The sequence below is a fragment of the Nycticebus coucang genome, chromosome 14 (genome assembly GCF_027406575.1).
Source record: "Nycticebus coucang isolate mNycCou1 chromosome 14, mNycCou1.pri, whole genome shotgun sequence".
Classification (NCBI taxonomy): Eukaryota; Metazoa; Chordata; class Mammalia; order Primates; family Lorisidae; genus Nycticebus; species Nycticebus coucang.
Genome location: NC_069793.1, coordinates 3,242,991 through 3,270,950, shown reverse-complemented (window position 1 = coordinate 3,270,950; position 27,960 = coordinate 3,242,991). Strand labels below are relative to the sequence as shown.

Here is a 27,960-nt window from a genome sequence, read left to right as displayed (position 1 = left end):
GTGGTTGTTGCTAATATTTAATTTTCTGGTTATAAAAGTAACACATGAAGAGCATTGGATTTGGTGAGAATGTTTGAGCCCTGGTTCTGTCACTACCTCTGGGGGATCCAGACAAGTCACTTGTCAAAACTGTCATTTCCTCATCTGGGACACAGGACAGGGAATCCTGTCTCGCCTGCTCCACAGACCACAGTGCAGAGTGAATGAGATAACAGAGGAAGCACTTGGTAAATAGGAAAGTGCTAACAAAGGGCAGGGGTCAGTGTCACCACCCTCAGCTGAGGTAGCACCAAGGTCTGAGCTCCTGCTCCCCACCTCCCCACACCTAAATACACACACAAATGGAGGGCCATGTGCAGCCTTGGTTTGATGGAACAGGGTAGGGGACCACACAAATCTTCCTCAAGCCTTGTCAGACAGGGCCTCCCTGGGGCCTCTCCAGAATCGGGCATCAGCTGCAGCCAGCTGGGTGAGGACCTCCTCCAACTCAGGCCCATCCTCTGGGAAGCGCTGGGAGAAGGATCGGATGAGGCCAGCTGCCGAGGCCTCATATTCCAAAAGCTGCACTTCGGAGCCTGGGGAGGGGGCAGAGAGAAAATAGCAGCAGGGAAGGTGCAGAATGGTAACAACAGTTATAACAATCATAATCCCAGGAGCAGCTGGTTCTTGGGCCAAACATCATGCTCAGCTTTAGACTGATTATCTAGTTTAATCCTTCCTATGATCCTGTGAGGAAGGAAATGCTATGGGGGTTATTAAATGAATTGCTGCTCTCACACCAGATGCCACGCCAGGTGAAATTTTGGAGTCTTTGGCCTCCTGGAGTTTGTGGCCCAGCCAAGTGCTTCATCTGAAAGGAAACGTGGTAATGACATACAGTATGTATTGAGTGGGTGCTCAACAAATGCTAGCTGCTGCTAGCACTCTGCAAGGCTGAAGTAGAAGGACCACTTGAGCTCAGGAGTTTAAGACCAGTCTGAGCAAGAATGAAACCCCGTCTCTACTAAAAATAGAACAATTAACTGGGTGTCCAAAATAAAAAATTTAGCGAGGTGTCCTGGCAGACACTCATAGTTCCAGCTACTTGGGAGGCTGAGGCAGGAGAATCACTTCAGCATAAGAGTTTGAGGTTGCTGTGAGCTATCACAGCACTCTCCAGGAGAACAGAATGAGACTTTGTCTCAAAAAACAAACAGGCTCGGCGCCTGTGGCTTAAGCAGCTAGGGTGCCAGCCACATACACCTGAGCTAGCGGGTTCGAATCCAGCCTGGGCCCGCCAAACAATGACAGCTGCAACCAAAATAATGGCTGGGCGTGTGGCAGGTGCCTATAGTCCCAGCTACTTGGGAGGCAGAGGCAGGAGAATCGGTTGAGCCCAGGAGTTTGAGGTTGCTGTGAGCTGTAATGCCATGGTACTCTACCCATGGCAACGGCTTGAGGCTCTGTCTCAAAAACAAACAAACAATAAAACAAATGCTGCCACCAGCATCACTATCCCTGAGCCTATTTACTCATCTGTTAAATGGGGCTGTTCCAATGGTTCCCTGAAGACCCTGAGCACTCCCCTCAAATACACTCAATTGCTCTAGCCTCTCACAGCACCTTGCCAGGTTCCATGGCACTGCCACATGTATAGTATCAAAGGGAACAGGTGTTCAGGTGGCTGAAGTTTAAGTCCTGGCTCTGCTGCCTACAGCTATCTGACCTCAGGCAAAGACACAGTCCCTCTGTGCCTTATTTTCTAGCTGAAGAATGGGGATAATAATCATTCTCCGGCTCAGCACCTGTAGCTCAGTGTTTAGGGTGCCAGCCACATACACCGAGGCTGGTGGGTTTGAACCTGGCCCAGGCCTGCTAAAAACAACAATTGCAACAAAAAAATAGCTGGGCATTGTGGTGGGTGCCTGTAGTCCTAGCCACTTGGGAGGCTGAGGCAAGAGAATCACCTAAGCCCAAGAGTTGGAGGTTACTGTGAGCTGTGATGACACAGCACTCTACTGAGGGCAACATAGTGAGATTCTGTCTAAAGATAATAATCATTCCCCATTGGGATGCTGGGGGTTAACCCATGAAGTTTTTTACTCAGTGCCTGGCACAGGAAAGTCCTTAAAAGTTATCCATCATCAGGCAGCGCCTGTGGCTCAGTCGGTAAGGTGCCGGCCCCATATACCGAGGGTGGCGGGTTCAAACCCAGCCCCGGCCAAACTGCAACCAAAAATAGCCAGGCGTTGTGGCGGGTGCCTGTAGTCCCAGCTACTCGGGAGGCTGAGGTAAGAGAATCGCTTAAGCCCAGGAGTTGGAGGTTGCTGTGAGCTGTGTGAGGCCACGGCACTCCACCGAGGGCCATAAAGTGAGACTCTGTCTCTACAAAAAAAAAAAAAAAAAGTTATCCATCATCATCATTTTTTTTGAAAATCCAACCTGTTCTTCCGGTCTAATTTAACCACCACTTCCTTCCCAGATTCTCCTGAAGGTAGATGTGATCTTCTCTCTTCTCAGCGTTCACAGAACTGTTTTTACCTTTTGAGCACTCAGTAATGCTGCTCTTGTATGATTATTTTTCTCCGTCTTACTGTTCCTAATGACCTTTGAACTATTTGAGAGCAGGGCCAGGTTCCCATTCACCTCTGGATCCCCAGGGGCTCCCAGGTGGCTCATGCAGAGATGGACATAACAAAGCAATTGATGATATTGCCCACATGGCTGGCATGATTCATTAATTCACTCATGTGACAGACATGAAGCAGCCCCCATGTGCCAGGGCCAGGAGACAGGCTGAAAAAGTAGGTTAAGTGTCATGGGTACAGAAAGAAAATGAGGCTGGGTGACAGAACAGGGAGAGGCTGGAGGGGGTCACTTTAGGATGAGAGGTTGGGAACAGCCTCTCAGAAGTTGCCATTTAACAGAGACCTGGGAGGTGGACGTGGTAGCTCATGCCTGTTATCCTAGCACTCTGGGAGGCAGAGGCAGGTGGATTGCTTGAGCTCACTGGTTCAAGACCAGTCTGAGCAAGAGCGAGACCCTCTCTCTAAAAAATAGCCGGGCGTTGTGGTAGGCAGCTGTAGTCCCAGCTACTCAGGAGACTGAGGCAAGAGAATCACTTGAGCCCAGGAGTTTGAGGTTGCTGTGAGCTACGATGGCATGGCACTCTACCGAGGGTGACAAAGTGAGACTGTCTCAACAAACAAACAACAACAAAAACCAGGGACTGAATGATGTAAAGAACCAGGTTCTTCTCTGGCAAAGAAGTAGGGCAAGATTATGCCGGGCAGAGGGTACCGCCTCACAAGGGCTCTGGGAGGGCTGGGTATGCCAGGTGCTGGCCAACAAGAGGCCAGCAGGGACCTGGGCCAAATCCCAGCAGCCTCTGCACGGCCTGGAAAAGAGCTGGGATGAGCCTCTCACACATGCCTTTTCCTCACCAGTGACTGCTCACGAGTCTGTTTGCACGTTACACATCATTACACACATTACCCACTCCACTCTCATGATTGCCCGTAACATGGACGTGAAGAGCAAACATTCTTTTTTTTTTTTTGTAGAGACAGAGTCTCACTATACCGCCCTCGGTAGAGTGCCGTGGCGTCACACGGCTCACAGCAACCTCTAACTCTTGGGCTTACGCGATTCTCTTGCCTCAGCCTCCTAAGCAGCTGGGACTACAGGCGCCCACCCCAACGCCCGGCTATTTTTTTGTTGCAGTTTGGCCGGGGCTGGGTTTGAACCTGCCACCCTCAGCATATGGGGCCAGCGCCCTACTCACTGAGCCACAGGCGCTGCCCAGAGCAAACATTCTTAATTTGACTCCTGGTTCCTTTAGTAAAAAGGCATAAGCCTCATGCATGTTACCTTGCCCACTTCCCTTGTATGTAAAATGGAGATAACAAAAGTTCCTTACTGGTGACTGTGAGGATTTGAAAGGTTAACACAGGGAAAGTGTGTAGAACTTTCAGGAGGTACTTCAGGCTCACTACAGTGCCAGCGAGCAGTGGACACTGGCTTTATGAATGAAGACACTGAAGCCCAGAAGGGTGAAGTGACTGAACCAAGGTCAGAGGACAGTTGTGAAGCTGGTGCTCCAACCACCCCATGGCACCACCTAGTCTTAGGTGCCTCAAGTAACAGGTGTCAGAGAGATGAGTCAAGGGGGGATAGGCAAGTGAATGTACTAAGGTGCTGGGACCCCAGGCAGTGTCGATATAAAAGCACCTTGCAGACAGGGCTAGGACTTTGGAAATGGGTCCGTCACTTGAGAAGGAAGAGGCCGGAAGCAGCTCCTGATACCTATCCTGGAAGTGGCAGAGCTGCTCCAGGAAGCCTGTTGGGTTCCAACTCCCCTGCCTGACCTGACTTTGAGCCCAGGTACCCACAGGTCTGATTCTCTGTGCCGTGCCCAGCCTCCCTTTAAGTCTGTCCCCTGCTCTGCTGGCCTTCCTCAGACCTCCTGTTGCTGCCTCACCACCTGCTAACCCTGTGAGTGGTATGTGTGGTGGTGCAGATGCCAAGGTTTTGGCCTGAGGTTCGGCATGGGAAGGACCTTGGCAGGGAGCAAGGAGGGAGGGGCCTCCCCAGGCAGCCTTCTCTGAGCCCCAGATGTGTCCTCTGTGCTCCTACAGGGCCCCAAATGGCCCACTGTCAAAGTCTGTTACCTTCCAGGCGAGTATTGGGCTGAACAATGAGTTTCCGAGATTCCTTGCGCAGCAGCACTGTCTCCCTGAGTGTGAGGAAGCACTCAGGGGGTGCGTCCGTGACCGTAGCATACCCCTCGTACAGGGCCCGCCCTCTGGCCACGTCCCCTGTGGACTTCAGCACCTGTGGGAAGGAGGGGGTAAGTGTTGAGGGTGGGTTCTCACCTTGCATCCACAGGGCTCTGCCACAGCTGCACCCAACTGTGCCCAGCCCTGGATGGTCTGTGCTATGGTTTGAATGTGTCACTTACAAAATCAGAAAAAATAGTGGGGTGTTGTGGCGGGCACCTGCAGTCCCAGCTACGTGAGAGGCTGAGGCAGGGGGAATCACTAGAACCCAGGAGTTTGAGGTTGCTGTGAGCTATGATGAACACCATGGCACTCAACCCCAGGGCGACAGAGTGAGAGTCTGTCTCAAAACAAATAAAATAAACTGCTTTAAAAAAAAAAGAGGCGTTTTGGCTATGAAGAAGGGCTTTTCCTTCTTGAGTGGGATTAAGGCCCTTTTAAAAAAGGCTTCACTCCATGTTCCCCTCTTGGCTTTTGGTTTTCTGTCATGGGAGGACACAGCGTTCCTCCCTGCCAGAGAGTATGGCCGACCTGAAGGACAGCAGCCCTTACTAAACTTAGACTTCCCAGCCTCCAGAACTGTGAGAAACAAATTTCTTTTTTTTTTTTTTTTTAATAATTTTTTTTTTTTTTGTAGAGACCGAGTCTCACTGTACCGCCCTCAGGTAGAGTGCCGTGGCGTCACACGGCTCACAGCAACCTCTAACTCTTGGGCTTACGCGATTCTCTTGCCTCAGCCTCCCGAGCAGCTGGGACTACAGGCGCCCGCCACAACGCCCGGCTAAGAAACAAATTTCTATTCTTTACAAATGACACAGTCTAAAACATTTTGTTATACTAGCCCAAAACAGACTAAGATAGGCTGTAAAATGCTCAGCTGTCACTTAGAGGCTGTGTGACCTTGGACAAGTCAGGAAGCCACCCTGAGCCGACCTCTCTAAACGGGAACAGTGCTGCTCTCAGTGTCTCTGCAATGAATGGGTGAAAAACGCAGATCACATGCTCAGCATTTAGTAAATGCCCACTAAATGGAAGCTGTTTCTCATTTGATTGTCTCCTTTGACGTGCAGACAGGGTAGGCATTACCATGACCCTCTTTTTATATTTATTTTTAGTTTTCACTTTTTTTAGAGCCAGAGTCTCACTCAGTCACCCAGGCTGGTGTGCAGTAGCACAATCATAGCTCACTGAAGTCTCAAACTCCTCTGCTCAAAAGATTCTCCTGCCTTGGCCTCTGAGTAGCTGGGACTACGGGTGCAAGCCACTACACCTAGCTAGTTTTTTAAATTCTTTATAGAGATGAGGCCTAGCTATGTTGCCCAGGCTGGTCTTGAACTCCTGCAATCAGCCTTCAGTCAAGCAATCCTCCTACCCTAGCCTTCCAAAGTGCTGGGATTACAGGTGTGAGCCACCACACCTGGCCTCACTCTTAAGTTTTTAAAAATGACTTTACTGGGTATCAACAAGTTTTTTTTTTTCTTTTTTAAAGACAGAATCTCACTCTGCTGTCCAGGTTGGAGTGCAGTGGCATGATATAGCTCATTGCAACCTTGAACTGCTGGGTTCAATAGATTCTCTTGCCTAAGCCTCCTGAGGTGACTACAGGCACCTGTCCCTATGCCCAGCTAATTTTTCCTTTTTTTTGAGACAGAGTCTCACTATATCACCCCAATAGAGTGCTGTGGCATCATAGTTCAGAGCAACCTCAAACTCTTAGGCTTAAGTGATTCTCTTGCCTCACCCTCCCAAGTAACTGGGACTACAGGTGCCCACCACAACACCCAGCTACTTTTTTTGTTGCAGTTGTCATTGTTGTTTAGCAGGCCTGGACTGGATTCAAACCCACCAGCCCAGGTGTATGTGGCTGATGCCCTAACCACTGAATATGGGCGCCGAGCCAATTTTTCCATTTTTAGTAGAGATGGGGTCTCACTCTCATTTAGGCTGGTCTGTGATCTCCTACCTTGGCCTCCCAGAGTGCTGGGATTATAGGTGTGAGCCACCGTCCCTGGCCTCACTCTTAGTCTTAAAAAATTCTTTAATTGGGTATTTACAAGTTACTTACTCTCTGCATGTTGCGATACATTGTTTCATGGTTGTGTGGCTTCCACTGTGGCTAAATCAGATCTCAGTTTAATTATCAGTCTAGTTAGGTAATATGCCTTTATTCCTTGGCTGCTTTAGGATTTTCTCTACATCTTTGGGGTTTTACACTACTCCATGTTTCTGGGTAGGGCTTTCCTTTTTTTTTTTTTGAAGCAGAGACTCAAGCTGGGTAGAGTGCCGTCACGTCACAGCTCATAGCAACTTCAAACTCTTAGGCTCAAGCGATCCTCTTGCTTCAGTTTTTCTATTATCAGTGCAGGCAGGCATCTTGCTTTTGCTCAGGTTGGTCTCGAACTCATGAGCTCAAGCAATCCACCTGCCTCGGCCTCCCACAGTGCTGGGATTACAGGCGTGAGCCACCGCACCCGGCCTCATGGGTAGGGGTTTGCTTTGTCCATCTTGGGATTTCTTGAGCCCCTTGGATTTATGAAGTGTGGACTTTAATCAATTCTAGAAAATTCTCAGCCCCTATCTCTTATATTCCCTCTCCCACCTTTGCTTTCTGTTTTTCTTTTGGAACTTCGGTTCCATGCACATTAGACCATCTCCTATTCTCCTCCATGTCTCTTAGCCGCTCTTTTAAATTTTCTTTGTCTCTTTGTGCTACATGCTTTATAATTTCTCTCATTTCAGCTGCATCTACTACCTGTTTAACCTGCCTTTTAAACTTTCAATGCTTACCTATTGTGACTTCTATTTGGTTCTTTTCCAAACATCTTTTTGTTGGTCTGATGTTTATTCATTCTCCCAGTTCTCAAGTGGCAAAGCAGGACTTGAACCTCAGGCTTTCTTAAGGAAAGCCTCTACCATCGTAGACCCAGGTTTGGAATGACTTTTCCTAGCCCTAGAGTAAATAAAACCAACTAGGAACTCCTAGGGAAGGCTAAAGAGAACGTTTCCCCTTCCTCTCTTCTCCTAACACTCACAGGGTGCTGAGTGCACAGTCATCAAGCTGACACATCAGATCCCAAAAGTTCAACTGGAGAGTTGGCAACAGATACCACTAGGAGCCAGGTGGGATCATAAATAAGCAATCGAGGCAGGTACAAGTAGCAGGGAGTGGAGGACCCAGGTAAACTGCAGTGTCCATGCCATACCCAGATGCAGTGGTGCTCCTTAGTTCCAGCCGATTGTTCACTTGGGAATTCAACTTATTGCCACCAGACTTTCCAAGAAGCCAGAAATACCAATGCCTAATCTTTGCCAATTTTAATAATGTGTGATGACCCATAGCTGAAGCTCTTCCCTGCCTGGTGTCCCATTGTTGTTCTCTTGGCTTTAACCTAGGGCTGATACAAAAACAGCCACACCAAGAATGATTTTTTTTTTTTTTTTAGAGACAGAGTCTCACTGTACCGCCCTCGGGTAGAGTGCCATGACATCACATGGCTCACAGCAACCTCTAACTCTTGGGCTTACGCAATTCTCTTGCCTCAGCCTCCCAAGCAGCTGGGACTACAGGTGCCTGCCACAACGCCCGGCTATTTTTTTGTTGTTGTTGCAGTTGGGCCGGGTCTGGGTTTGAACCCGCCACCCTCGGCATATGGGGCTGGTGCCCTACTCACTGAGCCACAGGCACCGCCCTTTTTTTTTTTGAGACAGAATCTCACTGTCACCCTGGGTAGAGTGCTGTGACATCATTGTAGCTCACAGCAACCTTAAAATCTTGGGTTCAGGGCGGCGCCTGTGGCTCAAGGAGTAGGGCACAGGTCCCATATGCCGAGGGTGGTGGGTTCAGACCCAGCCCCGGCCAAACTGCAACAGAAAAATAGCCGGGCGTTGTGGCGCATGCCCGTAGTCCCAGCTGCTGGGGAGGCTGAGGCAAGAGAATCGCATAAGCCCAAGAGTTAGAGATTGCTGTGAGCCGTGTGATGCCATGGCACTCTACCCGAGGGTGGTATAGTGAGACTCTGTCTCTACAAAAAAAAAAAAATCTTGGGTTCAAGAGTTCCTCTTGCCTCAGCCTCCCAAGTAGTTGGGACTTATAGGCACCTGCCATAATGCCTGGCTAATTTTTATTAGAGATAGGTCGCTTACTCTTCTTTTTTTTTTTTTTTGTAGAGACATAGTCTCACTTTAAGGCCCTTGGTAGAGTGCCGTGGCATCACACAGCTCACAGCAACCTCCAGCTCCTGGGGTTAAGCGATTCTCTTGCCTCAGCCTCCCGAGCAGCAGGGACTACAGGTGCCTGCCACAGCACCCGGCTATTTTTTTGTTGCAGTTTGGCCGGGGCTGGGTTTGAACCCGCCACCCTCGGCATATGGGGCCGGCGCCCTACTCACTGAGCCACAGGCGCCGCCCTCTTCTTTTTTTTTTTTTTTTTTTTTTTGAGACAGAGTCTCACTATGTTGCCCTGGGTAGAGTGCTGTGGCATCACAGCTCACAGCAACTCAAACTCTTGGGCTTACGTGATTCTCTTGCCTCAGCCTCCCAAGTAGCTGGGACTACAGGTGCCTGCCACAGCACCTGGCTAGTTTTTGTTGCAGTTGTCATTGTTGTTTAGCTGGCCAGGGGCTGATTTTGAACCTACCAGCCTTGGGGTACCTGGCTGGCGCCGTAACCACTGAGCTATGGGTGCCATGCCAGGGTCTCTCTCTCACTCTTGCTCAAGCTGGTCTTGAACTCCTGAGCTCAGGAGATCCACCCACCTTGGCCTCCCAGTGTGCTGGGATTACAAGCATGAGCCACTACACCTGGCCCATATTCCATATTTTCTGTAAAACTATTGCTGAAAGACATCCGTTCTGCTGCATGATTCCTCCTGTACGGAGACCTGCTTAGCTCATTCTCCAGAAAGGGCTGCAGGAAAGCTCTGTGCAGCTACAGTGGCCAGCAGTTCAGTGCTGGCCTAGGAGTTGGTAGGTTAGATTCCTCCATCTAAAGATATGTTATTACTATCAATAAACTTGATTTTGGAATAATTTTAGATTTACAGAAAAGTTGCAAGGATGATACAGAGAGTTGTCATCTGCCCCTTGGCCCAGTTTCTTAACTAAACCCTAAACTTTACTTGGACTTCCCTGGATTTCCTACTAATGCCCTTTTCCTATTCCAGGATGCAGTCCATTGTTTTGCAGTCTAATGATTTTTAACTTCTAAGTCCTTTTACTTTAATGGACAAATATCTTAAGAAAAAACACCTTAAATCCTTCTGGAAACAATTGGGAATAAAATCACAAAGAGATACTGTGATTTATAATTTGAGATTTAAGTTTGTGATTTTAGTTGGTCTACCTTCTTTAGGTAGAACAAGCCAACAGGACCCTGTTCTTTTTTTTTTTTTTTTTTTGTAGAGACAGAGTCTCACTTTATGGCCCTCGGTAGAGTGCCGTGGCCTCACACAGCTCACAGCAACCTCCAACTCCTGGGCTTAAGCGATTCTCTTGCCTCAGCCTCCCGAGTAGCTGGGACTACAGGCGCCCGCCACAACGCCCGGCTATTTTTTGGTTGCAGTTTGGCCGGGGCCGGGCTTGAACCCGCCACCCTCGGTATATGGGGCTGGCGCCCTACCGACTGAGCCACAGGCGCCACCCAGGACCCTGTTCTAAAGGAAGGTGCTGGACTCTAAGACGGGGTCTCAGCATCGCCCAGAGGGCCAGTAAACAGGCAGTTTCTTGAGCCCCAGCCCTTGGAAATTCCAATATTGGAGGGCTGGAATGAGGCCTGAGAATCTGCGCTTCTGACTTACTAAGAGGGGATGCCAATGTTGCTGGTCCATGGACCACAACCTTCTGTGGCTCTGGCTTGGATAACAAGACATTGAATTTGCTCAGTTTTCTATGTACAATGTTTCATTTAATCCTTGCAGGTGTAGTCCACTGACAGATGATAAGGAGGGGGCACAGAGAGGTGAGAGTGGTGTTGCCCCAATTACCCAGCTGCTTAATATTGGCACCAGAACCCTGAAGGCTTTTTTCTTTTTTTTTTTTTTTGAGACAGAGTCTCACTTTGTCACCCTTGGTAGAGTGCCGTGGCCTCATAGCTCACAGCAACCTCAAACTCTTGGGCTCAAATAATCCTCTTGCCTTAGCCTCCCAAGTAGCTGGGACTACAGGGGCCTGCCAAAATGTCTGGCTATTTTTTCTTTTTTTTTTTTTTTGTGGTTTTTGGCTGAGGCTGGGTTTGAACCCACCACCTCCAGCATATGGGACTGGCGCCCTATCCCTTTGAGCCACAGGCGCCGCCCAATGCCTGGCTATTTTTTAGAGATAAGGTCTCACTCTTACTCAGGCTGGTCTCAAATTCATGAGACCAACTCACGAGCTGAGGCAATCCCCCCACCTTGGCCTCCCAGAGCACTATGATTACAGGAGTGAGCTACCACGCCCGGTCCCCAAAAAGTCTCTTGACAGTCAGTATCCCTGTAAGGGAGGGAAGCCAGGGCTGTGCTAACCACCATGTTTTCCCTCCTTCCCTCCCTCTATTCACCAAGCTCATCTTGACCCTGAGATTGGCCTTTGCACTTGCTGTTTCTTCTGCTCTCAGATCTTCTCAACAGCTGGTTCTTTCTTGGCACTCAAATTCCAGCTCAACTGACACCTCCTCCAAGAAGACTTACCTTGTTATCCAGACTAAGAAGGCCCTTCCTTCCCTCTAATCACTCTCATCATCACATCACCCAGTTTTATTGCCTTTACAGCTCTTCTCACGGTCTGAAGTTATCTTGGGTACCGTCTGCTTATGTGTTTATTGCCCACCTTCCCTTACTCCCATGTGGGAAACTGCTCACAGCCTGCCTTCTGTGCCTGGCACATGGTTAAGTCTTGATGAATGAATGAATGAACTGGCCAGGAGGCTATGAGGAAGTGTCAGTAGGGCAGGGAGACAGGGCAGAGATGAGCAAGCACCCTCCAAGGTGAGATGCAGTTGCTTACCTGGAGTCTCCGTAGAAACCGCTCCAGGGCGGGCCTGCCCACAGACCGGATCTTGCTGCGGTCCAGGCGGACCCGGGCATCAGGTCGCCCATCGGAGCCTGTGGTGGGAGTAACGGTCACGAGTCCCTCGCCAGCCTCCAGCAAGACCCTCAGGATCACAAATCGGGCCTGCATGTGGGCCTGTAGGGCCGGGAGAAGGGGGTCGTCTGTGGCCTGAATCAGATGCTTGGCCCAAGACCTGATAGTGTGTGCTCAGTAACTGCCAATTACTATCACCACTATATTGTCCTCCCCACACTCTCCTCTCTGCCTATTTCTCTTTTCTCAACTGTTTCTTACTTCTTCTGTTCAGAGGGTGGGCAGGCCACCTTGGGGGACAGCAAGGCCATTTACAGGCAGGACCTGGTGCCCTGTGCTCCTCTTTGTCACCCTTACTGCTCCAGGCCCCTGAGGACAATAGCTACCCTCCAAGGCCCTCAATTCTATGCTTATCCTATTTCCAAAATATGTATCATATCTGAGCAGTCAAGCACTTTCTCCTCCACAGTCATGTTTGTGCTCAACAGTGGAACCGAGTGGGCATCATTATCCCCATGTACAGACAACAAAACAGAGGCCCAGAAAGCTGAAGCGACTTTTTCAGGATCACCTAGCTGATAAAACAAAGAGCCAGCACTCAGACCCAATATTTTGGACTCTAAAATATATTCTTTTTTTTTTTTTGTAGAGACAGAGTGTCACTGTACCGCCCTCGGGTAGAGTGCCGTGGCGTCACACGGCTCATAGCAACCTCTAACTCTTGGGCTTACGCGATTCTCTTGCCTCAGCCTCCCAAGCAGCTGGGACTACAGGCACCCGCCACAATGCCCGGCTATTTTTTTGTTGCAGTTTGGCTGGGGCTGGGTTTGAACCCGCCACCCTCGGCATATGGGGCCAGCGCCCTACTCACTGAGCCACAGGCACCGCCCTGAAACATATTCTTTTAATGCTATAATATTGCCTCTTCAAACCACACTTATCCGATTTTGTAAAAAATGTTCTATTGCTGGCCAGGCACAGTGGCTCATGCCCATAATTCCAGTGCTTTGGGAGGCCAAAGCAAGAGGATTGCTTGAGACCAGTGTAGGCAACACAGTGAGACCCCATCTCTATAAAAATAAAACAAATAAACCAGCTGGGCATGGTGGTGTGAGACTATAATCCCAACAATTCAAGAGGCTGAGGCAGGAGGATTGGTTGAGCACAGTAGTTGGAGGCTGCAGTGAGTTATGATTATGCCACTGCACTCCAGCCTGGGCAACAGAGTGAGACCCTGCCTCAGAAAAAAAAAAAAATTCTATTGGTTATCCTATTTCCAAAATATTTATCATATCTGAGCAGTCAAGCCTAATGGCCCTGGAGGCAGACTGCGCAGGTTTTAGTCCTGGCTCTGCCATTTAGCAGCAAGTTACTCAATCTGTTTGTGCCTCAATTTCCTCATCTCTAAATGAGGATAATGATAATTCCTGCCTCTCGGGGTTGATACTGGAAACAGAAGCTAATCTGTGTAAGGTGCTGAGATCTGTGTGGCACAGAGCCAGCCACAGTAGTAGTGGTGACATCATCTCATTTAATTAACCCTGAAAGGTGTCTGAGAAGAGATCTCTATTCCTGTTTCACAGGTGGGGACTCTGAGGCTCACTGGAGTGCCATGAGCCCAAACTGTGGAGCCTGGGATTAAACCCAGCTCACCTGCCTCACAGGAGAGGTTACATCGTCCCTGCATCCAGAGTCCTGATCTGGGTGCCCACTACTTGCCCCCTCCCATCTCCTGGGGGCTCCCCCACCCTACCTGTCTCCAGCTGGAGGCCTCAGGGGTATAGAACTCCAGGGCGAGCAGCCCGGCCCGAACCATGTTGAGCCAGTTCACATAGATCACGTCTTCTGCATCAGCCCCTTGGAAGCCAAAGATCCTGGGGGAAGGAGGAGCAAGTGACAGGATGGTCAGAGGGTGCCCTGCTCTCCGGGCTGGCACCCACCCCTCCAACCGTACCCCTCTGGCCTGCTGCTCATACTCCAGCACTTGGGGGTTCAGGCAGAGGTAGAGGCCCACGCTCTCGGCCCGGCACTCTTCGTAGCTGGAGGCGATGTTGCTGAACTTGCTGTCCCAGGTCTCCCCGCTCTGGTACCAGCTCTGAATCTGGGAGGGGAGCCCCAGGAACCAGGCTTAAGGGCGGCTGAGGCCCCACCAGTGCCCTTCCTCCCAGGACCGCAGGGCTCTGTGGAGGCTGCCCTCACCTGCTCCCCCGTCTCTGGGTTGATCACTGTCTCCTGGTCAAAGTTGAAAGCTCCCTTCTCGTCCTGCAGACACAGCATAAGTGAGGAAAAGGCCCAGTCCAGGCCATCAGCTCCAGATCCACGGGCCGAGAAGAGGCTCAGGAAGGAGGGCCAGGGCGCAGGCACAGGACCCCTTTACAGAACCCGAGATCTGTGACACTGGCTGCCTTGTCAGAGCCCACAGGAGGAGAAGGACCAGCTTACCCACAGCAGAGAGGGAAACAGAGCCTGGTGTGAGAAGACCCAGACCGGGTATCTCTGGACCCCAGCTGGACTCCAGTGGGTGGGCTGAAGGGGGTTAGGAACCTCATTTTATAGATGAGCCAGCTGAGGTTCAATGAGGGGAATGGATTTATCCAAGGTCACAGCATAGAGAACGTGTGGACAAGGTGCCGGGCCAGCTGCTGCCCCCATCAGCTGCTCTCCACATCCTCCTGACTCCCAGGCCCAGCCACAGAAAGCTCCCAGCCAGCACCCTGCTCTCTGATGGTTCCCGCCACGTCCCACCTCCTGTCATCTCCACATTGAGGGTCCACAATAAGTTTTTTTAGCCTTTCAGAAAGGCTATCTGCTTTTTCCATATTCCCTGAATATGTGGACCACCAGCTGGCAGGGAAGGGCTGCTCTGGGGAGAAGTGGCTCTTTATGACACCGGAAAGGTCCAGGCTCCAGAGAACAGCAGTGCGGACAGCACTGTAGCCTCAGGACAGGGACTGTCCAAAGACTGCCTCTCCCAGCCTCTGTTCCCAGGTAACTGCTGGTGTCACTCCCTCAGGGTGAGGCTTCTGGCCTGAGCCAAGCAGTCTCCCCTGGCACAGGGACAGCAGCTGGACTATCCTGCAGGCCCCTTGACACTCAGACACCTGAGCTCCAGGGACATTTTAGGGGAGGGCAAGGCAGGGCCTTCTTTGTGAGGGGCCATTTTCCCACCTGACCCAAAGCCCCTAAGGGAAGACTGGAGCCACCATACCCCTGGGCAGGGTAGGTCATCAGGGAGGGGAGCTGCAGGCCAGGCCATGATGACGGCTCCTGCAGGCACCAGCACTGGTGATGTTGTCCTACCTGCACAAAGAGTTTGCCGCTACCGTGGCCCAGTAGCTCGTGCAGCCCCACCTGCACGTCGAAGGAGGGCCCCTTCCACCGGATATACAGGTCCTACCAAGACAAGCAGGGACCCACGCTGTCCACGGAGCTGCAGCCCTTCGTGCCCCTCCCCCAGGCTGAGGGCCCATCACACGCACATGAAGACCACTGAGCTCCGGCCCTACGGAGCCCATGACATCCTTGCAGCAGCCTGGGGGGTGGGGAGGTGCTTCCACTGTATGACCAGTGAGGAAACTAGGGCTCCAAAGTGGCACTAGGTCACATGGCCTGGGAGCAGCAGAGCCAGGACCAAAACTGCTCTTTCCTCCCTGCTGCTCAGGGCTGTCTCCCTTCCCTGGTCCACTGAGGCAGGTGGGGCCCAGCTCTGACCCTTGGCTGCTGGCACCCACCTTGTCATCATCCTCCAGGAAAGTGAGCTTCTCCCGTGGCGTGGTGTAGGCCACAGCCAGCACATTCCCCAGCGACACATTCTTAAAGCCTTCTGTCTGCCTTAGGTCGTCATCTGGAGAAGGCAGGGAGGGGCCAGGGAGAAGGAGCAAAGGTCAAGATTCACAGGCAAGAGGTGAGTTGAGCAGAGTAGTCTGTGGCTGGTATGTGTGTAGAGAGGGGGGGTGTTTTAAATGGGGGCTCAGGGCCAGGTGCGGTAGCTCCCGCCTGTAATCCTGGCACTCTTAGGAGGCCAAGATTTGAGGATCGCTTGAGGGCAGGAGTTTGAGACCAGCTTAAGAGCGAGACCCCCATCTCTACTAAAAATAGAAAAACTATCCAGGTCTTCTGGCAGGAGCCTCTGATCCCAGCTACTTGGCTGAGGCAGGAGGCTTACTTGAGCCCAAGACTTCAAGGTTGCTGTGTATTAGGCTGACGCTGTGGCACTCTAGCCTGGGTGATAGAGTGAGACTCTGTCCCCCCAAAGCCCCACAAAAAACAAAAAACAGGGGCGGAGGGGCTGGGCCAGAGTATACTCACAGTTGGGGATGTTGATGCCAGCAGGAATGCCAGAGCCAGCAAAAGTCAGAACATCCAGGGAGGTGAAGTCCGGGGTGAGGAATTTGTCCTTCTCGAAGGCCGATGGCCAGGGCAGCTCCTTCAGCAGCTGCTCTGCACTTTCCACGAGCCGCTCAAACTTGGCGCTCATGGCCTTGTTCACCATGGCCACGAAGCCTGCAGGGGAGGAAGGGCCAGAACTTGGTGGAGGCCTGGGAGGCCCTCCCCTTCCACCCCACTCAGCCCCTCCAGCCATCACATGTGTATTGAGTGCCTGCTGTGAGACATGGCCCTGTGCTGGCTGCTGGGGACAACAGTGACCCGGCTGGGCCCTACCAGATCAGGACCCCTGGCCCCTCGTCCCAGGCCTGTGTCTATGGGGTCACACCCAGGCCTCGAGGGGGTACTGAGTTCCCCCCAAGGCTAAGGTCTATGGCTGCAGCAGGTGGATGCTCAGATCCCATGTCCAGAAAGTGGGAGGAGAAAGGTGGGCACAGACATGACTATGTCCCCAGGCCACATGCTCTGCCTTACTCAGGGGGTCCCATGGGGCGTGGGGATGGGGGGAAGGGCAAGGCAGCCTGGGTTGGGGAGGGAAGCTCCGCACTCCCTCAGGCCTGGGTGTGAACCCCTAGCGCAGGATAGCAGCATCTGGTTGGGTACATGTCACAGCGTCTACCAGCCCCTGGCACTGGGTGCACATCCTCACGCGTTCAGAAGCTGGGTAACAGGCTCAAAGTCACATAGCCGGTGAGTGACAAAGCCTGTGCCCTCACCGGACAACAGATGCAGCACAGCACAATGACTCAGAGCCAGGGTCCTGGGGTTGGCCACCCACCACCTGTGCCCCAGTTCCCATATCTGTTAAGTGAGGATAAAACTTCTCAAGGGATAATGATGATGTGTGAATGGCTATAGGCAAGGAACATCAGGAATCGTCACCATGCCTGTTCTTACCATCATTACGGCTGAGGGGAGACCCTTAGGGGACACAGGGAAAGGCTTACACCTAACCTTCCCCTCCCCCGGGAGTTACCTTCAAACTCTCCTCGGGAACCAAAGGGGTCGCGGTAGCTCTCGATGAACCCAATGTAGCTGGGGAGAAAGAGGCAGAGCTGGAGGAATGGGTGAGCGGGCAGGCAGGTGGGGCTGAGGCTGGCACCTCACCTTTCCACTATTGGCCCCTTGTCCTGGATCCAAAAGCGGGAGCCCCTCTTGTGGGCCTCAATGGAGCCCTGGGTGAAGCTTTCTACGTACTGGGCCAGCATCTGCTCCTGGCAGCTGCTGGCTGCATAGGCCTAGGGGTGAGCAGGGGCTGGTCAGCCTCGGCCACCCACCCATCCCCTCCCCACAGCCCCCTTTGCTGCCTGTACCCCTCAGCCCCAGCCAGCCCTACCTTGGCTTTCTCCAGCTGCTCCACCACCTTCTGGAGGATGGGAGCATAGTCTCCCCGGGTCACCCGGAAATGACTCCCCTGGAATTCATAGCTCTTCAGCTTGGAAGTCACTTCAGAGTCTGGGGCAGGCTCTGAGGAGAGAGGGATCACTCAGGGAAAAGGCCAGCATGACGTGCATGGCAGACTTTTCACCACAGCACTCTTTCACTCTAAGGTGGTGATTTCCAACTGGCAAATGGTTGTCATGAGAGGATCTTAGGTGTACTACAATAATTTTTAAAGATCATGAATTAAATTATTTTTGAAAAAGTTCAGAGCACAATAAGGATACTCCTTTTTTTTGATCAACATAATTTTTTTTTTTTTTTGGAGACAAGGTCTCAGAGTTTCAAGCTGTTGCCCTGGGTAGAGTGCTGTGGTATCATTGCTCACAGCAACCCCCAATTCCTGGGCTTAAGTGTTTCTCTTGCCTTAGCCTCCCAAGTAGCTGAGACTACAGGCACCCGCCAGAACGCCCGGCTATTTTTGTAGTTGTTATTGGTTGGCGGGCCCAGGGCTGAATTCGAACCCACCAGCTCTGGTGTATGTGGCTGGAGCCCTAGCCGCTTGAGCTACAAGCGCCGAGCCTGATCAACATAATTTGAGTGTGCCATAGAAGTTTAACTATAGGTTCAAGTGTGCTGTGGGATAAAAATGTTGAAAAACACTCCTCTCAAGTCTTCCATGGCTCCCTATTGCCAACAGAAATGAGCATCAACTCTCTCATCTTCCAATAATATATATATTAAGTAACATGCAGTTTTCTTTTCTTTTTTTTTTTTTTTTTTGAGACAGTCTCAAGCTATCACCTTGGGTAGAGTGCTGAGGTGTCACAGCTCATAGCAACCACCAACTCTTGGGTTCAAGTGACCCTCTTGCCTCAGTTTTTCTATTTTTAGTAGAGATGGGGTCTTGCTTTTTGCCCAGGCTGGTCTCAAACTTGTGAGCTCAAGCAATCCACCCACCTTGGCCTCCCAGAGATGCAGTTTTCTAAGTACTTTACACGTGACCACTCGGTTAAGCTTCATGCTAACCTAGGGGAGGGGAAATGATTCTCTCCATTTTACAGAGGGAAAAACTAAGACACCAAAAGGAGGCTCAGTGGACAGTGAGTGGCAGCTTGGAGTTTTAAAAGTTAGCCACATCCCTGATGCAACCACAAGCAGACAAGAGGAAGACTGGGGAGGAGAAGACGCGAGGACAGAAGAAAGCTGCTGGATGGAGTGAGGAAAGGCCCAGACCCAAGGAATGCAAGTCGACATTTAGAAGCTGGAAAAGGCGAGGAAACAGATTCACCACAACTCCACAAGGTACACAGCCCAGCTGACGCTTGATTGTGGACTCTGGACCTCCATAATGGCAACAGAATTAATCTGCGGTGATTTGTTAGAGCAGTGGGATACCAGCCCACTGTTGCATTTTGCCTGGTGTCTCTGATCAATAAAATATACTTACAGACTATGTAAAAACTTAAGTAAAAAAGATAGCCACGGCCAGGTGCACTAGTAATGCCAGCACTTTGGGAGGCCAAGGTGGGGGTATTGCTTGAGCCAGAAAGTTCGAGACCAGACCAAGAAAGAACAAGACCTCATCTCTACAAAAAATAGAAAAATTAGCTGGGTGTGGTGGTAGGCTCCTGTAGTCCCAGTACTCAGGAGGCTGACATAGACGAACCACTTGAGCCCATGAGTTTGAGGCTGCTGTGAGCTATAAGGACACTCCTGCACTCTAGCTCCAGCCCAGGAGATAAAGATCCTGTCTTAAAAAAAGACAGCCACAGGTTTAGTGCGCAAAGCACAGTGGTTATGGCACCAGCCACATGCAATGAGGCTGGCGGGTTCAAATCTGGCCCAGGCCAGCTAAACAACAATGACAACTGCAATAGAAAAATAGCTCAGCATTGTGGCAGGTGCCTGTAGTCCCAGCTACTTGGGAGGCTGAGGCAAGAGAATCACTTAAGCCCAAGAGTTTGAGGTTGCTGGGAGCTGTGACACCACGGCACTTTACCGAGGGCGACAAAGTGAGACTCTGTGTCAAAAAAGAAAAAAAAAAGACAGCCATGGTATTTCCTGTTGCACTTGCTTTCTTTTCTTTTCTTTTTTTTTTTTGAGACAAAGCCTCAAGCTGTCACTCTGGGTAGAGTGCCGTGGCATCACAGCTCACAGCAACCTCCAACTCCTGGGCTCAAGCTATTCTCCTGCCTCTGCCTCCCAAATAGCTTGGACTACAAGCGCCTGCCACAACGCCCGGCTATTTTTTGGTTGCAGCCGTCATTGTTGTTTGGCGGGTCCAGGTTGGATTTGAACCCTCCAGCTCAGGTGTATGTGGCTGGCACCTTAGCCGCTTGAGCCACAGGCGTCGAGCCTGCACTTGCTTTCTTTTTGTGACTTCTCCCACTAAGATACAGGATTGATGTATTGCTGTCCCCTCCTCGTGAGGCTGGGCAGGCTAGGACCACAGCAGAAGTGATGCCACGTAAGTGCTGAGAATAGGTCATAAGAGGCAAGCCGGCTTCTGCCGGGATCTCCTGGGATGCTTGCTCTTGGAGTCCAGCCACTGGGAGCAAAATGAAGATACCTCATGAGGTGAGGCATTTTGGTTGACAGCCCCAGGGGAAGCTGGCATAGCATGAGTGAGGGAGCCTGCAGAGTTCCCAGACATCATCACCAGGGCCAGCTGTTCCTATCATGCTCCCTCTATTTTCCTGACCCACAGGGTCACTAAATTTTGGGATATTTGTTTCACAGTGACAGATAACTGATCCATACAGCCAGCCTGGCTCAAACCACACTCTTAACCGCTTACTTCCTGTGGGGTCTATTCCTATTCCCCTGAACCACATCCTTCTTCCGAGACAGACCAAACAGCCTGCCGAACCCCAACTATCCCGCCACCCTGCTTTGGAGCATGCTGTCCCCTCCACCTGGTGCACAGTGCCCCACGCATCTTATTTATCTGAGTGTCCGCCAGTTCTGGGCACTTGGGAGACAGCAAGCTGTAGGAGGAGAGAAGGGCATAGACCCAGTTATGGGACAACAGGAGAGGTCCTAGAGAACTGGAGAAAGGAACATCCACGCACAGCCCAGAGGAGGAGGAGGAGTGGACCAGGGGACACAAAGGGCCTGCAGGGAGTTCCACGCAGGAAGGGTGATGAGGTCATGTGAAGGCCTGGAAGCTGCTCTCATAGCTGGAACAGAGTCTGTGTGGGAGGCCGCAGGGGATGTGAGGTGGGACAAGTAGTAAGGTTGTAGGCAGGGGAGAAAAGCACCAGGTAGCTACCAGGTAGTCGTCACAGGGGCCTACAAGTGCCTGTCCTTACTATGTCCATTTTCACCTTAGCTAGTTTCCCTTTGAGAATGCCCCCCAGGCCAGATGGCTCATTGCTGGCTCTTGGGTAAGTGTGACACCAGGTTGAGGCAACCAGAGACATCCCCTTGCCTGCCCACAGGAGGTGGTTTACATGAGACCAGAGCCACTCCCAGGCCTTGCGCAGAAAACTCCTGGGACGGGACCCTCTTTATCTGGAGTAGCAGGGCTGGTGGCCTGAGCCCCCAGGTCCAGAAATGCTAAGTGGGAATGGAGGGGTGTGAGGAGTGGCCTGCTGGGCCTGGCTCACCTGTGCCAAGCACGGATGCCAGCCGCACCTCATAGTGGGGCTTCCCTTCCTGGTCGACCTCTTTGAAGAGCCTCGTGTTGTAGGCACTGAGGTTCTGGAAAAGGTCAAGGCAGGAGTTAGAGCAGGAGTAGGCAGGCCAGGCCGACTTTCTTGCTCTGCTCAGCACATTGAGCACTAACCTTCCCTATGCACTGACTTGACTGTGCCAGGCCCTGCATGACCCCAGCCAACCCAAGGCCTTGCATGACCCTAGCCAACCCAAGGCCCTGCATGACCTCAGCTAACCCAAGGCTACATGAGGCAGGTGCTGTCTCCAAGACAGGGAACCTGGTCAAACAACTGGTACATGGCTGAGCCAGGGCTCCCACTGGACACATGGGCCCTAGAGCCTGAAGTGGAAGCTCAGCCTTGCCCTGACCTGCAGCTGCTGTCAGGCCCTATAATCCAGAGCAGGAGAGGGGCTCTATTCCTGGCACATATGGGATGGGACATTGCCCTTGTGCCCGGCTGACCTCTTAGACAGGCGCTCTCCAAGTCTTTTCCACGTCAAGGACCCAAGATGCCTACCTCTGGGCCTGAGCTGAGATCCAGGTGCAGTTACTGGTGATGAGGAAGCTGGGACGAGTGGGACCATTAAACCACCCCCCTGAGTTCCCCAGCTCCCTAACCTGTGAGTCCAGAAAGTCTTGAGCGAGTTTGGCATCTTCCATGGTACAGTCCTCAGAGAAATAGGTTGTGATTCCCTGTTGGAGATGGTGAATGGTGGGGAAAAGGAGTGGCTGAGGTTGGGGGGCCTCTCTGGCTTCTGGCACCTACTCTCAGCAGCCTTCACCCTGTCCCCTTCCATCTCTCTCCAGGGGAAAATGTAATAAAACAAACACAAAGATGGTCACCTCCAGCCTCCCCAGGCTGGCCCACTCCTGAGGCTTGCCACAGCCCTCAGACCAAGCAGCCGAAGTGGCCTCCCCAGGTAGAGGCTGGGACACCTTTCTCAGCCCCCTCCTTCTACACACAGCATTCTCTGTGCATATCGACTCTGGGAGGAATATTGGAATGATCCCACCCCACCTGCTTACCATCTTACAGATGACAAACCATGGCCCTCAGCAGGGAGCAGCTTCACATCCTCCTCAAGTGCCCTTCCCACTGCACAGGTGTCCTCCACTCCCTCCTCTCCCCATGCAGCTGGGGGTCTCACCTCCTTCCCCAGCCCAAGGTGTCGAAGCCTCGGCTTCAGAGAGAACATGAGCTCCCCGCAGGCTTGCCAGAGGCCCCTGACGCCCTCTGGGTCCTGCTGGGCGGCCTCACTCCCCAGGATCACACGTTCCAGCTTCTCCTGCAAAGAAGGGAGGCCACTGGCCCAGTCAGACCAGCCAAACCTGCCCTCCAGAGCCTCCCTTTCTGCTCCCAAACTCTTCTCCCATGGTCCAAGGCCCCCTCCCGTCCAAGGCCCCCTCCGGCTCAGGGACCAGCAGTGCTGGCCTGAGAAATGTTGCACCTCTGGCCCCCCACAGACCCCCTGACTCAGATGTGGCACTTCAATGAGACTGCCAGGCATCCCGAGTGCATGTTACAGTGTGAGAAACCCAGGTGTCAGGCTTCTTCATGGTCCCCTGTGACCACTAACAGGCTTCCTTTTTGCCAATGCCTAAAAGTTCATAGAATACTTCCATATTCCACTCTCGTTCAACACTCAGAACGGCAGTTGGGAACAGCTGTGCTTTTCCTTTATTCATGAAGCTGGGTGACACAGTCACGCAGTGTGGTAGTGACAGGGTCAAGGCTTTGCTCAGGGCCCCTGACTCTGATTGGAGATTCTCCACCTAACCCACTGGCCCCCTCCCTACTCTCCACTTTCCCCATCCACCCTCAGCTCACCTTGGGCAGGCTGGGAACAAACTTGGTGTCACCAAAGGATTTGTAGTTGCCCATGTTGGAGTAGACACCCGCAGCATAGACCAGGAATGCCTGAGGGGGAGGTAGGCATCAGAGACCCAGGAAGCACTGCCTCTCCAACCCCAGGCTCCTCCTGAGACGTGAACAGCCCAGCAGAATCAATATAGGTGAAGTTGGAAATGGGGGGCAGGACCCAGACCCTTGGAGCCCCAGTCTGGCCCCTACCTACTTTCAGAGACCAGTTTTCACAGCCCCGTTGTCCAGCCAGCTGGTCTTCTCAGCAGTTCCCCAAACGCACACAGACACTCACCCTTATTCCTTCCATCCCCACCACCCTTGCAGCTACCTGGGGCCCACAAGTCCTTTAAGGCCCAATTCCAACATTGCCTCCTCTTGGAAGAAGCAGGCAGCTGGCTTGGAAGCAGCAAACGTTAGAGCTGGATGGGCATCAACCATCCATCTATGCTATGGCTTCTGCCAGCTCAGATCCAACCTCCCTTCCTCTGGTACCAAGACCTCAGTCTTCCTTCTGACAGGGAACAGGATTTCCCTTCTCCTGCTGCAGGGGCTGGCGAGTAAGCTGGCATGGCCAGGCTGAGAAATCACCCTCCCTGACTACAGGGATGGGCATAAGGCTCAAGTTGTCCAATAAGAGCTGTACCCAGGGAAGGCCCCGTTGGCAAAGAGCCTCCGTCCTGCACAGGGCATGGGCAGGCCTGGGCCCCTGAAGTCCCCTGCGAAGTGAGGAAAGAAGGCAAAGATGAGAAAGTAAGACTAAAGACTGTACCCTAGGTTCAAACCCGGCTCCGGCCGAACTGCAACAAAAAAATAGCCGGGTGTTGTGGCGGGCACCTGTAGTCCCAGCTACTCGGGAGGCTGAGGCAAGAGAATCGCTTAAGCCCAGGAGTTGGAGGTTGCTGTGAGCTGTGTGATGCCATGGCACTCTACCGAGGGCCATAAAGTGAAACTCTGTCTCTACAAAAAAAAAAAAAGCTGGGCGCGGTGGCTCACGCCTGTAATCCCAGCACTGTGGGAGGCTGAGGCGGGAGGATTGCTTGAGCTCAGGAGTTCGAGGCTTGTCTGAGCAAGAGTGAGACCCCGACTCATGAAAAAAATGGAAAAACCCAGCTGGGCACCACGGCAAGTGTCTGTAATCCCAGCAGCTTCGGAGGCTGAGGCAGCAGGATGCCCACAGCCCGAGTATGAGGTTGCAGTGAGCTACGATGCCATTGCCCTCTGCTCAGGGCATAGGGTAGAACTGTGTCTCGACAAAAAAAAAAAAAAAAAGACTGTACCCTAGGCGGCGCCCATAGCTCAGTGGGTAGGGTGCCAGCCACATACACCGAGGCTGGCAAGTTTGAACCTGGCCCCAGCCATCTAAAACGACAACTGCAAAAACAAAAAACAATAGCCGAGTGTTGTGGCGGGTGCTTATAATCCCAAGTACTTGGAAGGCTGAGGCAAGAGAATTGTTTACGCCCAAGAGTTAGAGGTTGCTGTGAGCTGTGATGCAACAGCACTCAACCCAAGGTGACAGCTTGAGACTCTGTCTCAAAATAAATAAATAAATACATACTGCACCCCAAGGTAGCACTAAGCCCTGGACACTGGTCATGCCTGAAGCCTCCTCTAGCTCTGAACTTAATCATGGGAGCCAATAATTCTCTTTTTAATTTAAGCCAATTCGAGTTGGGTTTCTGCTACTTGCAAACATAAGATTCCCCCTAAAAATAGTAAGCCTTGGGTAGCACCTTTCCACTTAGAAGTGTTTACATGAGATTACCTCTTTTAATGAATAAACCAAGGACTCGAGATGGGAAGTGATTACCCAAAGCTCAAAAGAGGTGGAAGAAATAGCACCTCAGCTCAGAGACAAGCAATCCAATCCTTTTATTTCACACGTAGAAAAATGGGCTGAATTCTCGTTCGTTCTTGGTGGGAATATGACTTGGCAAAGCTCTTTTAGAAGATTTAACAGAATCAGTCAAGATATAGAACCTTTGACCCAAAGTATTTTCTATTTCTAGAAATAGATATTACGCACATGGGCAAGTATGCTCACCTTAGCACTGGTTATAAGAAAAAACAGGAATGATCTAAATGTCTAGCAATATAAAGTCTAGCATGTCTAGCAATAAAGAAAAGTTTAAATTGCTGTGGAATGCTTCACAACCAATAAAAAGAATGAGGTAGATTTCTGTGTACCCTATGGAAGTTCACCAAGATATGGCATGCAATGAAAAAAACAGGATACAGACGAACTTGACCTCATTCATGTAAAAGAGAAAATAAGCAACTGATGCTGAGCGTGTGTACACAGGGGAAGGAAAGTGCCGGACACCACACCAGCCTCAGCACTTAGTTCTGGGGAGGGCACTGAGAATGAGTAATCTGTGTTTTTAGTCTTTCTGCACTATTGCCATGCACTGACAATTCATGTATCACTTGGCCAGTAGATGGAGAGACAAACAAAAACCAGAGGACACATACAACTTTCTGCCCAGGGCCACACAATATAGCAGACAAGAACTGGTCCAGAACTCCTCCCTCTGCCTTCTCTGACTCTTCACTGCTGTTTCCTCTGTTATACTCATAGCAGCCACCATTTATCTTCCAGTCAGGCAGTGTTCTAAGTGGGTCATTGCAACATTGCGAGGTACACACAACCCACATGCATATTTTACAGACGAGAAGACTGAGGCTCCAGGAGGCAAAGTTCCTGACTTTGTAACCTGGTCTAATCCTCCACCTGCTCTCTGAAAGAGACAGAGACTTCTATACCCCTGCATCCTGGTCCTCACATCCAGAAGCAACTCAGGAAATGGGGGCCAGCCTGAGAGAACTGACCTGATACTCTTCCTCTGTAAGGCCCTCAGTCAAGGCATATTGGCGTAGTTGGTCCGGATCCTGGGCGCGGAAGAGGCGGCTGAGCAGGGCATAGATGTAGGGGGCCTCAGGGGATGTCTGAAGCAGCACAGCCAGGCCTCCGTACCAGGCGGCCCGTGACAGGTGGTGGGCATAAAGGCGTTCTGTGGGTGACAGCAGGCGGAAGGCCTCACGGCAGTCCAGGCTAGATACACCGATGTCATTGGGCAGGATGTACTGGGTGTCCGCCATGGGCTCTGCTGAGAACCATCACCATTGTCATTTACTACACGCCAGCTGCACAATGGCTCTGAACGCGTATGATCTCATAGAATCCTCCCAAAAGCCCACGCCGAAGGGAGTACTACTGTATCCATTCACCAGAAATGCTCACTGAGGCTCAGGGAAGGTTGGTTAGGTGACTCACTCAAGAAGATTCCAAAATACATTGGTGGGCCATACTTGGAATGTAGCCCCTCAACCTTAAAGACTGAATCCAACTACCTGGTTTACACATGGGGCAACTGAGGCTCAGAGAGGCTAGAGGCCTTGCCTAGTCACACAGTGGAGGAGTCAGTAGCAGACTCTCATCTCTAGACTCCTAGCCCAGGCCCCTCTCTGTGTCCTCTCCTTCTCTTCCCAACTCCCAGCCTCCTTGTTCAGACTTCTTCAACACGCCTCATTGTGTTCATAGGGACAAAGTGCCTGGCTGTCAGCTGGAAGACTCTGACTCCACCAGATTCTAATCCTGATCCCACCAGACTTCCCAAAGTCAAATCAATTGCTTCGCTTTTCTGCCATTTCCTCCTCTGTAAAAATGGGACGATAATGATCCCAACTTCAACAAATGTGCGCACTAATTAGATGAGGTCGCCCTGGACTGGACGTACCCACAGGAGTAAGTGATTTTCCTCACTCCTCTCCTCCCTCTAGCTGCCTTTCCCTCAGCTCTCCATTCTCCTGCCCTCTCCATGTGCTCGGCCAGGGAAACCACACCAGTTCACGCTGAAAGAAAACCCATTTTACAGATGGGGAAATTGAGAGTTGGCGAGGCCAAGCAACTTACCGAAGGTCTCACAGCCTCGTTGGGACCCCGGTACTCCTACCCCATGGCATTCTCCACACCCCCCTCCCGGCTGGGAAGGAGTTTCCAGCCTCCCCGCCGACTCCCAAGGCTCTGCCCTGATGGCACAGTTCCCGGGTTCTGCAAGGGCTGTTAACTCTTTGCTGCCCGGAGTGCTCTTTGAGGTCGAGGTTGGGATGAATTTGGAAGAGGTACCGGAGAGCGGGCAGAAAGGAAACGATTTTGAGTTCAGTACAGCCTCGCCTGAGTCCCTCGGGAATGACACGCTGTGACCCCCAAACCCGGGCGCCGCGCCTCACCTCTAGCAGCTGCTCTGTTCGCAAACTCACTTCCTGCTTCCGGCTCCCCCATTCATTGGGGCTCTGAGAACTCCTCCCCCACTGGCCAATTGTCGGGCCCCGGGGCCCCGATTGGCGCCGGCTCCAACCAATAGGTGCGCCGAGGACAGCCTCTCAGGCCCGCCCCAAGCGCAACAAGGTGGAGCCGAGATGGCCCTAGCGGCCTTGGCCTTTTGTCCGGAGGCCGCGCTCGCTCCTGGATGGGGAACCTGTCTGCCTCTCCTGGCCGCGGCCTTGTCCGGCAGACCGGGCTAACAGGGTCCCCGGGTCCGGTGGGGCTGGCGCGAGTCTCAGGAACAACACCAGGAACTTTCCCCCGACACACAGCGCCGACCCCGCTCCCCTTTGGAGCTTCACCCCAGAGTCCCCAGACCTCAGTTTTCCAGGGGAAATCTGCGCAGTAGGAGTAATGTGGCTTCCCCTCCTCCCTGGTCTTGGGGCCCCGGGGATGGAAACTCATCCGAGTCGGCGAAGCTCTTGGTGTAGGGAATCGGGGATAACGGCGAGCGGGCTCTGGCCGGGGCTGGGGTGACGCTACCCGGGAAGGGACGCCAAGAAACGCCCCGAGCGCTCCACTGCAACACC

General features: G+C 52.0%; 1 protein-coding gene across 6 annotated transcripts; it reads right to left on the bottom strand.

Moving 5' to 3' along the window:
• Positions 1-27,925, bottom strand: DPP3 (dipeptidyl peptidase 3). 6 transcript variants are annotated; one of them, XM_053560034.1, is made up of 18 exons: positions 27,337-27,925; positions 25,936-26,213; positions 23,071-23,160; positions 22,391-22,528; positions 21,861-21,935; positions 21,193-21,286; positions 17,538-17,668; positions 17,309-17,439; positions 17,178-17,236; positions 16,124-16,318; positions 15,547-15,659; positions 15,116-15,208; positions 14,015-14,077; positions 13,792-13,916; positions 13,569-13,689; positions 11,738-11,917; positions 4,650-4,812; positions 1-575 (listed from the first exon to the last, which is right to left on the bottom strand). In XM_053560034.1, the coding sequence occupies exons 1-18, from the start codon at positions 27,386-27,388 to the stop codon at positions 403-405; spliced, it is 2,274 nt and encodes a 757-aa protein (XP_053416009.1). In that variant the 5' UTR covers positions 27,389-27,925; the 3' UTR covers positions 1-402. The 6 variants fall into 6 exon arrangements, with proteins under 6 accessions (XP_053416009.1, XP_053416010.1, XP_053416011.1 ...); XM_053560035.1 differs by having other exon boundaries at positions 25,936-26,210; XM_053560036.1 differs by lacking the exon at positions 27,337-27,925 and adding an exon at positions 27,020-27,323.
• Positions 27,926-27,960: the final 35 nt, after the last annotated feature.

Coding starts and splice junctions, on each gene's coding strand:
- DPP3 (XM_053560034.1), bottom strand. CDS start 27,388: ATGGGGGAGCCGGAAGCAGGAAGTGAGTTTGCGAACAGAGCAGCTGCT. Junction 14,078..15,115: donor GCGGCAAACTCTTTGTGCAG/GTAGGACAACAT, acceptor CTGTGTCTGCAG/GACGAGAAGGGAGCTTTCAA. Junction 576..4,649: donor GCCCAATACTCGCCTGGAAG/GTAACAGACTTT, acceptor CCCCCTCCCCAG/GCTCCGAAGTGCAGCTTTTG.